This window comes from Rhinatrema bivittatum, chromosome 7, assembly GCF_901001135.1.
Source record: "Rhinatrema bivittatum chromosome 7, aRhiBiv1.1, whole genome shotgun sequence".
NCBI lineage: Eukaryota > Metazoa > Chordata > Amphibia > Gymnophiona > Rhinatrematidae > Rhinatrema > Rhinatrema bivittatum.
In genome coordinates, this window is record NC_042621.1 from 72,982,040 (window position 1) to 72,995,472 (window position 13,433).

At 40.0% G+C, this 13,433-nt stretch overlaps 1 protein-coding gene across 5 annotated transcripts in view; it reads left to right on the forward strand.

Moving 5' to 3' along the window:
• CYLD (CYLD lysine 63 deubiquitinase) overlaps window positions 1-13,433 on the forward strand; it is a 102,331-nt gene that overhangs the window by 63,799 nt on the left and 25,099 nt on the right. For all 5 annotated transcript variants that reach the window (XM_029608529.1, XM_029608530.1, XM_029608525.1 and 2 more), the window contains one exon: window positions 2,346-2,437. In XM_029608529.1, coding sequence (XP_029464389.1) covers window positions 2,346-2,437 — 92 coding nt within the window. The remainder of the gene's footprint in view (window positions 1-2,345; window positions 2,438-13,433) is intronic.

Genomic DNA, 13,433 nt, shown 5'->3' on the forward strand with positions numbered 1-13,433 from the left:
TGGACTAATTGGTAAAACTGGGAATGTCTTTCATGCGAGCATGTTTTAAAATTCGCCTACCTGCCTGTGTTAAAGCCATCATAGTCCTAAGGAAGATACACAAAGTACGTTTGCTCAAGTTATGGCTTAAAATCTGGAGCACATATACACGCGTGATAGGCATAGTTGAAATCATACACGTGCAATTGCAGACAGGATTTAAAATTTCAGCATCTGTCCACTTGTGAGCCCATACGAGCTCATTTTAAAATTACCGTCCTCGTGAGCAGTTACCACATGGCGAAACTCCCACAGACGACTCTTGAGAGAGAGCCGCGCTAGAGACCAGCTCTTTAATGTTCCTTCCACGAGAAGACGCAAAACATGGCAACTCCTGAAATATATTGTGCCATTGTAAAATATGCTAACAACTTATTGAGTTTCCTCCTCAAAAGACTCTGGCTAAGTTTACTAATTAGCCAGTTTCTGCACCTCAGATGCCTGTGCTCAGGGAGGGAAGATTTTAAAAAGCAGGCTCATGTCATGGCAAAACATGACGTGAGAGAGAAGATATCCACACTGGGCCATAAAGTCTGCTTACAAAGTCTGTTGCTCAAATATCAATCTTCCCCGGATGATACACGTCTCAAGTTGAGGCATTCGGATAAAGCGGGCGAGAGTCGGTCGTCATTAACATTGGCATATTTTACAATGGCACAATATCTTTTAGGAGTTGCCATGTTTTGCGTTTTTCTCATGGAAGGAACTTTAAGGAGCTGGTCTCTAGGGCAGCTGTTTCTCAAGAGTGGTCCACGGGAGTTTCTCCACTGGGCTATTCCTGCTCACATTGTGATCAAATGATCACTCCCACAGAATGGTATCCATCAAATAACATCATTGCACAGACTGTTCTTCACAGTGTGTAGCGTATATCATAAACTGCCCCGGTGATCTCATCATGTATGTTGGTCGCAATAAAAAATTTGTGAAAACCAGATTAAATGAACACAGGAGCTGTGTAGTCACCCATATAACAAAGGCACCTATTGTGCAGCACTCCATTGAATAAGCACATCTGTTTTTTCTGAGCTACGATGGCTAGAGATAGATCATGTACTGCAGTTCATAAGAGGGAGTAATAGAGGGGATTTACTTTAATCTATGTGAACAATGTTGGATATACACTTTGAGGACTGTTCATCTTTTAGATCTGAATCAGGAAATGAATTGGTATTCTTTATTTTAGTTTTTCATTTCATATTTATTTCAGCTCGGTGAAGTATATTTGGTATTCTTAATTTTAAAATTTATTGATGATTCTCTAATGTTCCAAGTGGTTCTGTCAGCTATATGATTGTCAATAAAGTTTTGCATGTTGCACCCAACTAGGCAACTGTATGATGTGTGCAGTTCTGATTGGTTATAGATCATAGTTAATATGGCGGCTCCATGCTCATTTCAAGAAATAGCGTGGCTGAGTGACAGAGGCTATGCTGAGAATTGCTATCAATATTCCTGAGCAACATGGGCCATGTTGAGGAATGCTAGCAACCAGTTCCCCCTGAGGCAGGAAGACGACTTTTCCAAAGCAGGGACCTTGTTGGGATATAAACATTTGCAGTGACAGTGTTCAGTGTTGGAGTCTCAGTGATCATTGCTTTTTCAGCGTACTAAAGATAAGTTGAATTGGTTTTATTTGCAATCTAAAATTGTTTATAAATGTTTGCGATTTTAGGGACAAATGATTATAATAAGGGTTATGCAATAGTGATTTACAGTCAGAGGCGATGCATACAGCCCATGATTATGAAAGTCCCAATAGAGTAATTATCAGGTGTGTTTGTTACAAGCAGTGCGTTCTCAGCAGGCAATGTTTATTGAGAAGGAACTCGCTGAAAGCCCTCCCCAAACAATTAACACCAATATTGTATAGTGGAGCTTATTGTTTACCTTTTTTCTTTACATTCCCTCATTCCCATTATATATTTTGCTTTATCCTCACTTTCTTATAAGCAGCACTACACATCAGGAAGAACCTACTCCATCACACATTTCACAACTATGGAATTTCATTTTCTACTGCACTTCTTCTAGGATAGCATAAACTTATGGCACTCCAGTGCTAAATACTGAACAGGCTAGCATGGAAAGGGTGAAGCGAATGGGAAAACACATGGTCTTCCAGGCCCACACGTAGACATGAAAACCATTATTATGTTTTAAGTAAGCTAATTTGGAATGATATGAAATAGAGTAATTTTATGTGAATGACATTTGATATTCACGAAATTAACATCTTCTTTGCCTGTCTGAGTGGAGTTTCTTGACCTGTGGTTGTCTAATTGGCATTTATTTTTATAATCTAGATACGGATATGTATGTGCCACCAAAATAATGAAGCTTAGGAAAATACTTGAAAAAGTCGAGGCTGCATCAGGATTCACATCTGAGGAAAAAGGTGATTAATGAAACTTACGACATTTTATGTTGTAGTACAATGAAGTGTCACACTGATACCTAATATACTTCCTTGAATGTAACTGTGTTTACCAACTTATCATGAAAGCACTGATATTATTAAATGAATTATTTTAAATAACTTAATCTTAGGGGTGTTTGTCAATATAGTGGAGGTTTTAGAGCACAGAGTTCTTAATTTGGAGAGACTACTTTGAGTCATCTAACTCATCCCTGCCTGTGTGTCCTTGAGTAAATCACTTAAGCCTCCCTATGCCCATATTTAAGGCCCAGTGTACTAAAATGCATTAATGAATTTGGAAGAAGTTAACGTGTTTTACTGATCTCAGGCAAGAAATGTGTGTAAACTAGTTTGTGGTGATTTTAATGCAAAATATATGTTAATGAGATGAAAGTATATGCAAAACAGCTCTAAACTATTTTGTGCACTATTAGTGCACAAAATGTGTCATGGATGCATTATGTCAAAAACAACTATACCACAGGGTTAAGTAGATAGACTTTTGCAGTACTGCCTACATGTAGTATGCACATATTTTACTAACTACAGTGATGTGTGCCTCATTTGCATCTCATTATCAGCTGTTAATACACATAATAAACTCTGCATTCTTGTATGTCAGGGGCTGATGTTAATGCACAGTACTACATTACCCCTTTAACTCAAATGTTCTCCTGCTGTCATAATAACAGGGAAGGTGCTGCTGTCTTGATATCATAAATCTGTGTTAGTATTTATTATCTGGCTGCATCTAAAATCCTGGGTTCCTCTGCACTCAGGTAGGTCAATTCCCACAAGTGGGTTATGCACCTCGACAAACAGATAAGAGTTGGAGTAAAAGCTGTCATCTCACGGCTATATAGCCCTGCCCCGACATTAGTCCTGCCAGTATCCTCCATCTCCAGCAGATGGTGGAAATGCATTTCCCTATTGGGGACTACTAGTTAAAAAAAAAAAAAAAAAAAAAAGTGATTGCTCAGCGGTGAAGGCTTTAACCCTTTTCCTCTTGAAGTTGAAGAAGGCTAGGGAGATTTTCTTTTCCCTCTTTCTTACTGGGTCTTCTTCCTCAGTGTTGGTGTTTGGCGTTTTTCCCATATATGTCTCTGGGGAGTTTAGTGAGTGTGGAGGCAGCACAGGCTTGGTGGTATGAGCAGCCTTTTGGCTCTAGTTCCCGCTTCCAGGCTAGGAGTTTCGTGCGATTTCGTGCGCGCCTTCTAAATGCCCCATGGTGCTGGAGTGATGGCGCGCATGTGTGTTGTGCGCATAAGCCCCACAACTGCTGTTTATGCGTGTACTTTCTGCAGCCTGCTGCTGTGCGCACAGTTGGCGCTTTCCTGAGTGCCTATTGCACGCATAGCAGAGTGTGTATTTTGCGCTTATATTCTGCACGTAGCTGATTGCGTATATCTTGCTGAGGCACGTGACAAGCTGGTACAACATGGCGCAGATTTCAAAGAAGTCTAAGTGCCCAACAATTTGTACTGCTTGCCATATAAGGGCAAAATTGACAGGGCCTTTATGCGAGTCTGTGTCAGCGATGCCTGGATGCCCGAGGTGATTTACCTCCTAATAATTTTGCCGATGCTGGTCCAGCCCCTCGGTCACAGTGGAGTGGGACTGAAGTTGACATAATTGGGGTTTCTCCTTCTTTGTTTGATCCAATGACAGAGATGTTTTCAGGAGATACTCGCTCAGGTATCAGGTTTCGGCCTGTGTGGCTTGGTATGGATCCATCTACCTTTTCTTGAGAAGAATTTTTACAGGGGCTACAGACCTTTCTACAAGGGCACCCTTCAGAGACTGTAATGCCTCTTAAACCTGGATCTCCTGCTTAGTTGCTGCTCATTTGTGTCCCTGTCCCTTTACCGGACCTAGTTCCAGTTGTGTGTTCCTGTTCCAGTCTTTGTGCTTCAGTTCCAGCTTCCTGTTTCCTGACTACCCTTTGGACGGATTCCTTGGCTTTGACCCTCGCTTGTTCCTATGGCACATCAGGGCTATATAACCGTGACATCAGCTTTTACTCTGTCTCCATCTGCTGGTAGAGGTATATAACCCGCTTGTCTTCCTGCCTGCCTTCCTTAGAAGAAAGGAAATTATCAGGTAAGTTGTAATTTTTTCCTTTTGAGCTTGGCGTCAGGAGAGGAGGTTTTAAAAGAGAGCATAGTCCTAATATAAGCAGAATGCATTCATTGGGAGTCACAATTTTCAAAATGATTTATGTGGGTAATGAGCACTGTACCCATATATATTGGCTGTCTGAAAATTCCTTATGGTTAACGCAGTGAAAGGTCTGCGAGGTGTTCAACAACACACGTGCTTTTAGCCATGATGAGGGTATTGGTTTGGGGGAGGAAGTTAACATATGTAGACTGTATTTTTAAATCTTTAAGACAAATTTTCAAAATGTTACGTGCATAAAAATAGCATATATGGCATGATTGGTCTCCTCACATATTCCATATTTTATAAAAATCTGAAATATGCGCATATTTTCACTTTTGCACGCACTTATACGTGTGTAAAGAAGAGGTGTAAAGGCGTTCCCAGGCAGGGCTAACAGCTACACACAAGTTGCTATTTTAAGACACACTTGTACATTTTCCATCGTAGTCATGCATTTTTACACTTGTTAATTATCTGGTGTAAATAATTATTGTTTATTGTGTAGTACTGACTGGATGAACTGGGGGAGTGCAGGCTGGAGAATCAGGAGGGTCTCAATGACCTGGAGAAGGAGTGGGCAAACTAGTGGTAAAACTGGTAATTTCATAGATACGTGCATACCATAAAATACACCATCTTACGCACCTAAATCTGGACTTACATGGCTAAGTCCTATTTTACATTCACATGTAAGATGTATGCACGTATATTTTTTAAAATTGGTGTTGTAAAACGCACGTTCAGTACATTGATATACATGATTTCTCAATGCATTGCATGTATTCACGCTTAAGCTGTACACAAATGTTGTAGGGTAGGGATACGTGTATTTTATAAAAGGCACATATATCACACATGCGTGTTATAAAATAACTGTAGTAAATCTACGCCCCTCCACATGCACACAGGCCCATGCCACCACACGCAGTTGATTGAAAGTTATCTTCCGAGTGCGTACTTTTCAAGCAAAATTCTACCTGCACCAAAAACAGGTACAACTCAGTGACTGTGTATATTTTGTGCCTGTGGCAATTTTCAAAGGAAAATATGCATGTACTTTTAATTTGAAAATTGGTGCAAAGCCTCGAGGTAAAAAGTATGCAGTCTTTGTGCCAGTGTGGACTGTTTGAAAATTGCCCCAAACTATAAGGAAATAGATTTGTAGACCACCTGAAAGAGGGAAAAAGACCAGTGATGGAACGTGATGGAGAGAGTACTTTGAGGAAGTACAGTACTGCTGTCTTTTTTTTAAAAACCGTGCAAGAGATCACATCATGTAGTGAGAGAGAGAGGAAGGATGTAGTTTTTCTCTTTCAGTTTCGCTCACTCCTAATCCATTCCCATCTGTGTAAATTTTCTGGCGATTAAAGTTTAAACAGACGAGAGAAGGGTTCGACTATCATTTTCCTTGCACTTTCCCCTGGGTCTGGCCAAAAAAGAAAAAGAGAATCCAAGATGGTGGACATAGGATCCAGCATTGAGCAGGGAGTAGTGAAAACAGTGACGATCCCTGAGCTAAAAACAGCAGTTATATAGAGGCATTGGAACCGGAGCTTAAAAGAATCTTTGATCCGAAAGAAGTTTCAACGGCACTGTCCGGATTGGAACGCTGGTTTGTAGTGGGAGGGCAGTGTGTGGCGACATAAGGATGATCTTCATCAAACAAAATCTGAGGTAACCAACCACAAGTCTCTCTTCACCAAACATGAGGCGTGGCTGGAAGATCTAGAGAACAGATCACACCCCAACAATTTAAGATAGATTGGTTTACTAGAGTGAATGAGTGGGAGTTGTCTGGTTTCTTGGAATCTTGGCTGCCTCAGGAGCTGGGTGTGTCCGATCTACATTGAAACTATATATCAAGAGGGCATACCGATTAGGCCCTCATAGAGAAAATGTGGAAAGACTTCATGCAGTTATTGCCAGATTTCCTAACTTTTCACATAAGGTGGAAATCATGCAAAAGATAAGGACAGGGAAACTGCTGCATTATAGTCGGAAGAAAATCCTTGTCTTCCAAGGTTATTCTGCAAAATTAACTGTGCAACACCATGATTTTGCACTCCTTTGCTCTAAGCCTTTTTCGATGGGAGTCTACTCAGCATTATAGTATCCAGCTAAGCTGCGAGTGGCGCACGCTGATGGCGTGAACTGGTTCCAATCGTTATCTGAAGCAAAGCGTTTCCTGGAGGGGATTGGAAGACAAAACAAGTGCTGGCTCGCAGAGGGCAAATGGCTGAGAGGGGCTATCCGTGTGGTTGCTTGCCTCTTGCTGCTCAGTGTGAAAGAATGCACGCTGAAGCACAACATCCACCGGGTATTTTTGCTGGTAGTGAATAGCAGTTGGGCATTAACAGTTTTTATTTTTCTTCTCTTCTGTTTGGGCCTCTGCATTGCTATGGTTGTTATTGCAAGTATAGTGTTGCAATATCTGTGTCATGGACTGGAACTTGCAGGTATCCATCCATTGTTTGTGCAGTGTACCCTGCTTGCAAGATTATTTTTCTCAGATTGTATTTCTATTGATGCTTGGGGTTGATCTGTGGTGGGGAGGGGAGGTGGGCGAGGCTGTACACATAACACACACTCTCCAGAGGGGGAAATGTTGTTTATAAGAAGGGAAGGAAGGGATTTTTTTTGGGGGGAGACCATATAAAGCAGGATGATAGTTTATTGAGTTTTCTGTTCCCATACTACTGGAGGAAGAAAGTCTTTGAGACGAATGTTGTGTGGGGGCCTAGGCCGGGAAAGCTGTGCACCTTATGTGCGATAACATACTGCTGCTGTTTCTTGTTTTGATTTGATGGTTTGACAAATGGCTCAGGTGAATGTTAAGATATTCTCCTGAAATATTTGTGGGATTAACTCTGCGATCAAGAGAACAAAAATACTCCTGAAAAAAAATGCATTTTGAATAAAGTGCAGGCAGATAAGAGTTTTTCTGCAAGAGACTTATTTGAATGATGTAGAACTGCAAACGTTGAAGAGATGATGGGTAGGGGCGGTTAAATTTGCTTCAGCTACCACTAGATCTTCCAGAGCAGCAATTTTAATTCATAAAAATCTTCCTTTTAATAATTAAGCAAGAATTTGGGACGATATGTGATCTTGATTGTTGAGTCGTACCGGAAACCTTTGGAATATCTATGCGCCTAATAATTCCGACCACTCCTTTTTTGAGGAACTTTATAAACACTTTCTTTCCCATTTGGAAGATGGTTTTGTGGTGGGTAGAGATTTTAATCTATTTCGGGACCCGGTCCTGGATAGATCTCATCAGTGCAAGTGGGTAGGGGGGGGATTGCATTCTTGGAGGAGGGCTTAAGTTTAGTAGGCACGGAGACTTTTACATCCTCTAGAAAGAGAATTTACGCACATATTGCGGGCATACTCTTCTCAATCTAGGAATTCTCTTGCTCAGAATTGTTTATAAGAGATCTTTAACATTGTTAGACTTTTAACAACACTTAAGGAAAAGACTAGACAGAAAATCACTGCTTAACCCTAACAAAATAGGTCAGTATTTTGCAGGTAAGGTTGAAGGATTAATTTCTTCACTACCCTCTTCTGTTGTACAAGAAATGAATGACGACTGTTCTGAAATCTTTTTATGGGATTCTTTCAATGAGGTATGTCAAAAAGAATTTAAAATCAAATTTTTGTCCACTCAGTGACTGCTGTCTCTTAAATGTCTCAAAGTTGACATTAGTCCATATATTTGTCAATTGTTTAATATATCTTTTAAAGAAGGACTAATTCCTGACATTAAAAACAGCTTATGTTGAACCTGTACTCAAGAAATTAAATTTACCATGCGATACTTTTAACAATCTTAGACCCATTTCGAATCTTCCGTTTATTTTTAAAGTCATTGAGAAGATTGTTCTTAAACAACTACAAGACTTTTTGAATTAACAGGTCTATCCGTGATTCCCAGCAACATGGTTTTAGAGCAGGCTATACCACTGAGATTCTCCTTCTATCCCTTTTTGATATTTTCAGATGAGGATTTGACTCTGGTACAGAGTTCTTCCTAGTGCTGATGAACTTATCCGCAGCCTTTGACACTATTGACCATATGATCATGCTATGTTGTCTTAGAGAAGTGGGAATTGGCAACTGTTTTCCAATGGTTTTCTTCTTTCCTCAAGGGATGTAACAATAAAGTTGCATTATCGGGGACATTATCTGCCCCTTTTGGATTAAAAACTGGTGTGTCGCAGGGTTCTGCCCTGTCAGCAGTGTTATTTAACATCTACATTTGCTCCGATCAGTTTTATATTTGCAGAACTTGATGCAGAATACAGAATTTTTGCTGATGACATTCAATTTTTCATTCCTATTAAAGGGACATCCTTGGACACCTTGCTGAACGTAGCCCATTGTCTCAAACATCTTTGCCAGTGGTTTAACAATAATAATTTGGTTTTAATACTGTCAAAAATGGAAATTCTGTATCTAGCTAAATACCCTTCAACCAATATTCCTAAGATCCTGGATGTGGAATGAAAAACAATTAACATTTCTGAATAGGTAAAAAATCTAGCTATAATTATGGACACGAGTTTAACCCTTTGTCCACAAATTAAAGGTAATCCAAAACTCATACTTTAAGGTACAAATGGTAAGGAGAATACGAACTTTTCTCAGTGACTCAGACTTGAAAACAGTCATTCATTCCCTTGTGAAGTCAGCAGTAGATTACTGTAACTCTCTTTACTTAGGCCTACCTCAAAATATCTTGTGAGCCCTGCAATATATTAGAATTCAGCTATAAGAATTATTGAGCAAATTCCAATTTTCCACCACATCACACATCTGTTTAAACATAATTGGTTATCCATTTCTTCAAGAATAAAATGTAAGATACTAACACTATTGTTTAAAGGAATCAAAGGCATTGTCCCATGTAATGTAAATGCAGCTTTAAAATTATATTGCCCAGTGCGAATCTCATGTTCAGCTTATCAAATGTTTTCAGATATCCCTTCATTCAAGGAAGTTTGCCTAGATGAGTCAAGAGAACGTCTGTTTTACACTCAGGGATCAACCCTCTGGAACGCTGTTCTGCTACAAATAAAGACCGAAGCAGCATTAACAACCTTTAAAAAAAAAAAAATGGTGAAGGCATTCCTATTTGAGCAGGCTTTCAGTACATATATTTAACAGATAGCCCTTAGTAGGTCACATTTGTCTGAGCAATAACAAAGAGCTAGTCGAACAGTAGAATTTGTTTTATGTTTTTATGCTTTATTTACATTGTATTTGGTGGTTTTTTTTATTTATGATTTTTGTTAACTTATAAATGTACTTTTGTAAATCGCTTAGAAATGTTGATAAGCAATACATACATTTTATAAATAAAAATTACATATTACTCTCAAAAGAGAGGTTTTTTTCTCATGTCACTGACTCTGATGTAGGCGATATTATTTTATCAGACCACTCCAATTTGGGTTCATATTGTTAGAGGTGATAAAAGAATGAATGAGTCGTTATAGAGATTCCCCTACTTCTTGGTGACTGATTTGCAGTTTCAAGGTTACCTCACGTCTTAGTGGGCAGAGTATGAACATCACAATGCCATGCATAAAGATGACCCTGTTCTTTTTTGGTATACTGCTAAGGCAGCATTGAGGGGAGAAATAATTTATGTGGCAAAAAGGATGCGGGATTTGGATAAAAGAGTAATGATTTTTGGAAAGCCATCTTAAGAAAGCTAAATATCTCCTTGCAAATTCCGACACAAATGTTAATAGAGAGGCATATCTAGCACCGCAAATAGCTTTAAATTCTCTAGTACATCAAAGAACCATAAAAAGTATTATTTATTTCAAGTTTAAACTTTATCAACAAGGGAACAAAACTGTTAAATTAATGGCTAACTTAATTAAAATTAATTCCAGCCCTCGCTTTATTGCTACACTTAAATCACGAAAGAGGACTCCTGTCAACCCTAATCAAGAGATTGTTTCAATTTTAAACACCTTCTATAAAGATATATATTCATCCAAAAGTTGTAATGTGGAAAAATGTAAAGTTTTTAGTTTAGGTTACATTGCTTAATTTATGGAGAAGAATCTCACTTGTCGAACAGGCCATTCAGAAGGAATTCGGAAGGTGAAACTTTTAAAAGTTCCAGGTCTTGATGGTTACAATGCTGAATCTTACAAGATGATAGAAAATATGTCAATGCTACTTAGTTTGGTATATCAAGCTCTGTTAGACAGGGTTGAATATCCATATACTGCAAATGTAGCTAAAATTACAGTAATACATAAACCAGGGAAAGACCCCACTTGTTTCATATCGCCCTGTTTCCCTATAAATTGGCCAAAATGCTGGCTGATAGGCCGGTGGTTCTTTTGCCTAAGATTATTGCAACAGGACAGGTTGGCTTTGTCTGTCTGAGATATGCCCTGATGAAAGTGCGCCTTTTACTGACTGGCATCCACTTAAGTAAAAACAGATTCCCTACTTGACTGTTTTGATGCTGAAAAGGCATTTGACAGAGTCAAATGACCATACTTATTGTACCTGCTAGAATATATGGGGTTGGAGAGACGCTTTTATCCGGCAATGCAACTGTTATATAGGTACCCGAAAGCGAGTGTCATAGCCAATGGTATTCATTCTGAGTTACTTTCCATAGGGTTGTCCATTGTCCCCACTACTGTTTTTTGCTTTCCCTGGAACTACAGTTGTGTTTCATCCAAATGTCTCAAGAGATAAGAGGGATGCAAGAGTTCAAATATGCGACTTTTACCAATGATTTATTAACATTCCTTATTACTCCCAAATCATCTTTGGTGGCTTTGATGCATGCATTTATAAAGTTTGGGGAATTTTCAGGTTTTAAATCGGAGGATTTGGTTCACCTTGAATCTCCTAAGGAGCAAAGGGCTGGAGATTTTCTTTTGATATCTGGGTCTGAGGATGACTATGAATTTAGGATCACTTTATGATCTGAATGTCTCCTTGCTTTTAGACCATATTAAGTGAGAGCTTTCTTGCATGGCAGGGGTTGCCGTTATCGCTTGAGGGAAATATTAAACTTTTTAAAATGGTAATATTTCTAAAATGGCTCTATATTATTCAAAATTTACCACTTTATTTAAAAAAAAAGAGAGACTTAAAAACTCTAGATACCTTGTTGATAAATTTCTTATGGCGAAGGAATAGCCCAGAATCTCACTGTAGTACCTGAAAGGAAATTGTTGGAGACCTATAATTTGGCATGCATATTGAGAAAACTTAGAGATTGAATATATATCACAGATCTATTTCTGTTAACTTATTTGGAGAAAGGGCACTGACTTCCCCCTCTCGATTTGAACTGCATGTCACATGCTCCTAATGGTAAATTGTCAAGAGGAAGGTCCAAGTCTATTTTGATAGCTCCTCTTAAATGTGGCATGGGCGAGATTGACCAAGACGGTAACTTTCAAACTGATGTGTGTGTGTGTTTCCTGGCGCGCGTACATGGAGGCACCAATTTTATAACATGTGTGTGTTATGCCTGTTAAAAATCAGCTGCCCACTCGCCCGATTTTATATCTGTGCACACGTGTGTGTGAATCCCGGCTCAAGTGCAAAAGGGGGGGGAATGTTTGTTGGTACGTGTCGACGCAATAGGCCTATTTCCCAGGTCACTTCTAGTTCGCCCCAGTAAAGGAGTGGACTTCTTAAACCCCCTACCTAACTTGCCTCCCTTTTACCCTACTAGTCACGACCCCTAAAACCCCTCTGACTACCCTTTTTTTTTTAAATTTAACTACTTACATGCTGTCCATAAGCAAATTACACTGTTGTGGGATCCTGGCGCACGCTACTGCGCCTAACTGACTTCATGGGTGCTGTCCCAGCCCACCCATTCCCTGCCCAGAACACACACCTTTTTCACCAAATCTTTTTTTATCCACATACCAGGAGATATGTGCGTGGTTGCGGGCCTCTTAAAACCCACTTAGCTTGCATGCATCCCAGTCACGCGCGTATGGCTTTTAAAATTCACCCTTATGTGTTTAGAGGTCTTCAGTTCACTGTTTTTACTGATTCAGGGGAACCTAGATTTTTTTCCAGGAGGTAGTACGGCTGATTTCTGGTGCTGGAAATTGAAGGGTGTAACACACTTGCAGTATGTGCTGGATGAAGAGGGGAAGTCATTTTTGGAGCTGAAAAATCTGTATGCTTTGAAAGACGATTGTTTTTCTTATATCCAATGGAGACATTCTGTAAGCTCACTACCGATGCACTCATGTCTTTTAGAATCTCTAGAGGTTGTCATCAGGCCTGGATTTGTCACTAGGCACACTAGGCCTGTACCTAGGGCGGCATAAATCTGGGGGCAGCAGGCTGGCTGAAGATTTGCTTCCTTTCAGCTGTGCCGAATATCCCTCAGTAGAGAGCAGCCCTCTGCTTCCTACTCCAGCTCCTCCCCTCCCAGGCAGTGTTCAGGGAAAGGAGGGAGGGGGAGCCTGCAGCAGACGGAGCAAAGAGGGATCATTTTGGGGAGATTAGGAGGGGCAGAGTAGAGATAATTGGAGGATGGGGAGAAAGGCTGGAGCATGAAAGGAGGATCAGCTGCAATGTATCTCTTTGTGTGAGAGAGAGAGAGAGAGAGAGAGAGGGGAACAAGGGTAGGGGGCAGTGTTCATGTGTGTGAGACAGAAGGGATCAGTGCCAAGTGTATGTGCGAGTCATATTGGGTGGGATGTTAGAGAGGGGGTGCAAGAAGGAGCAAGACCAGAGCATGGTAAAGACACCTCACTCCTCTCTTCCCACTCACTCACCACAATTCAGATCCTCCCTC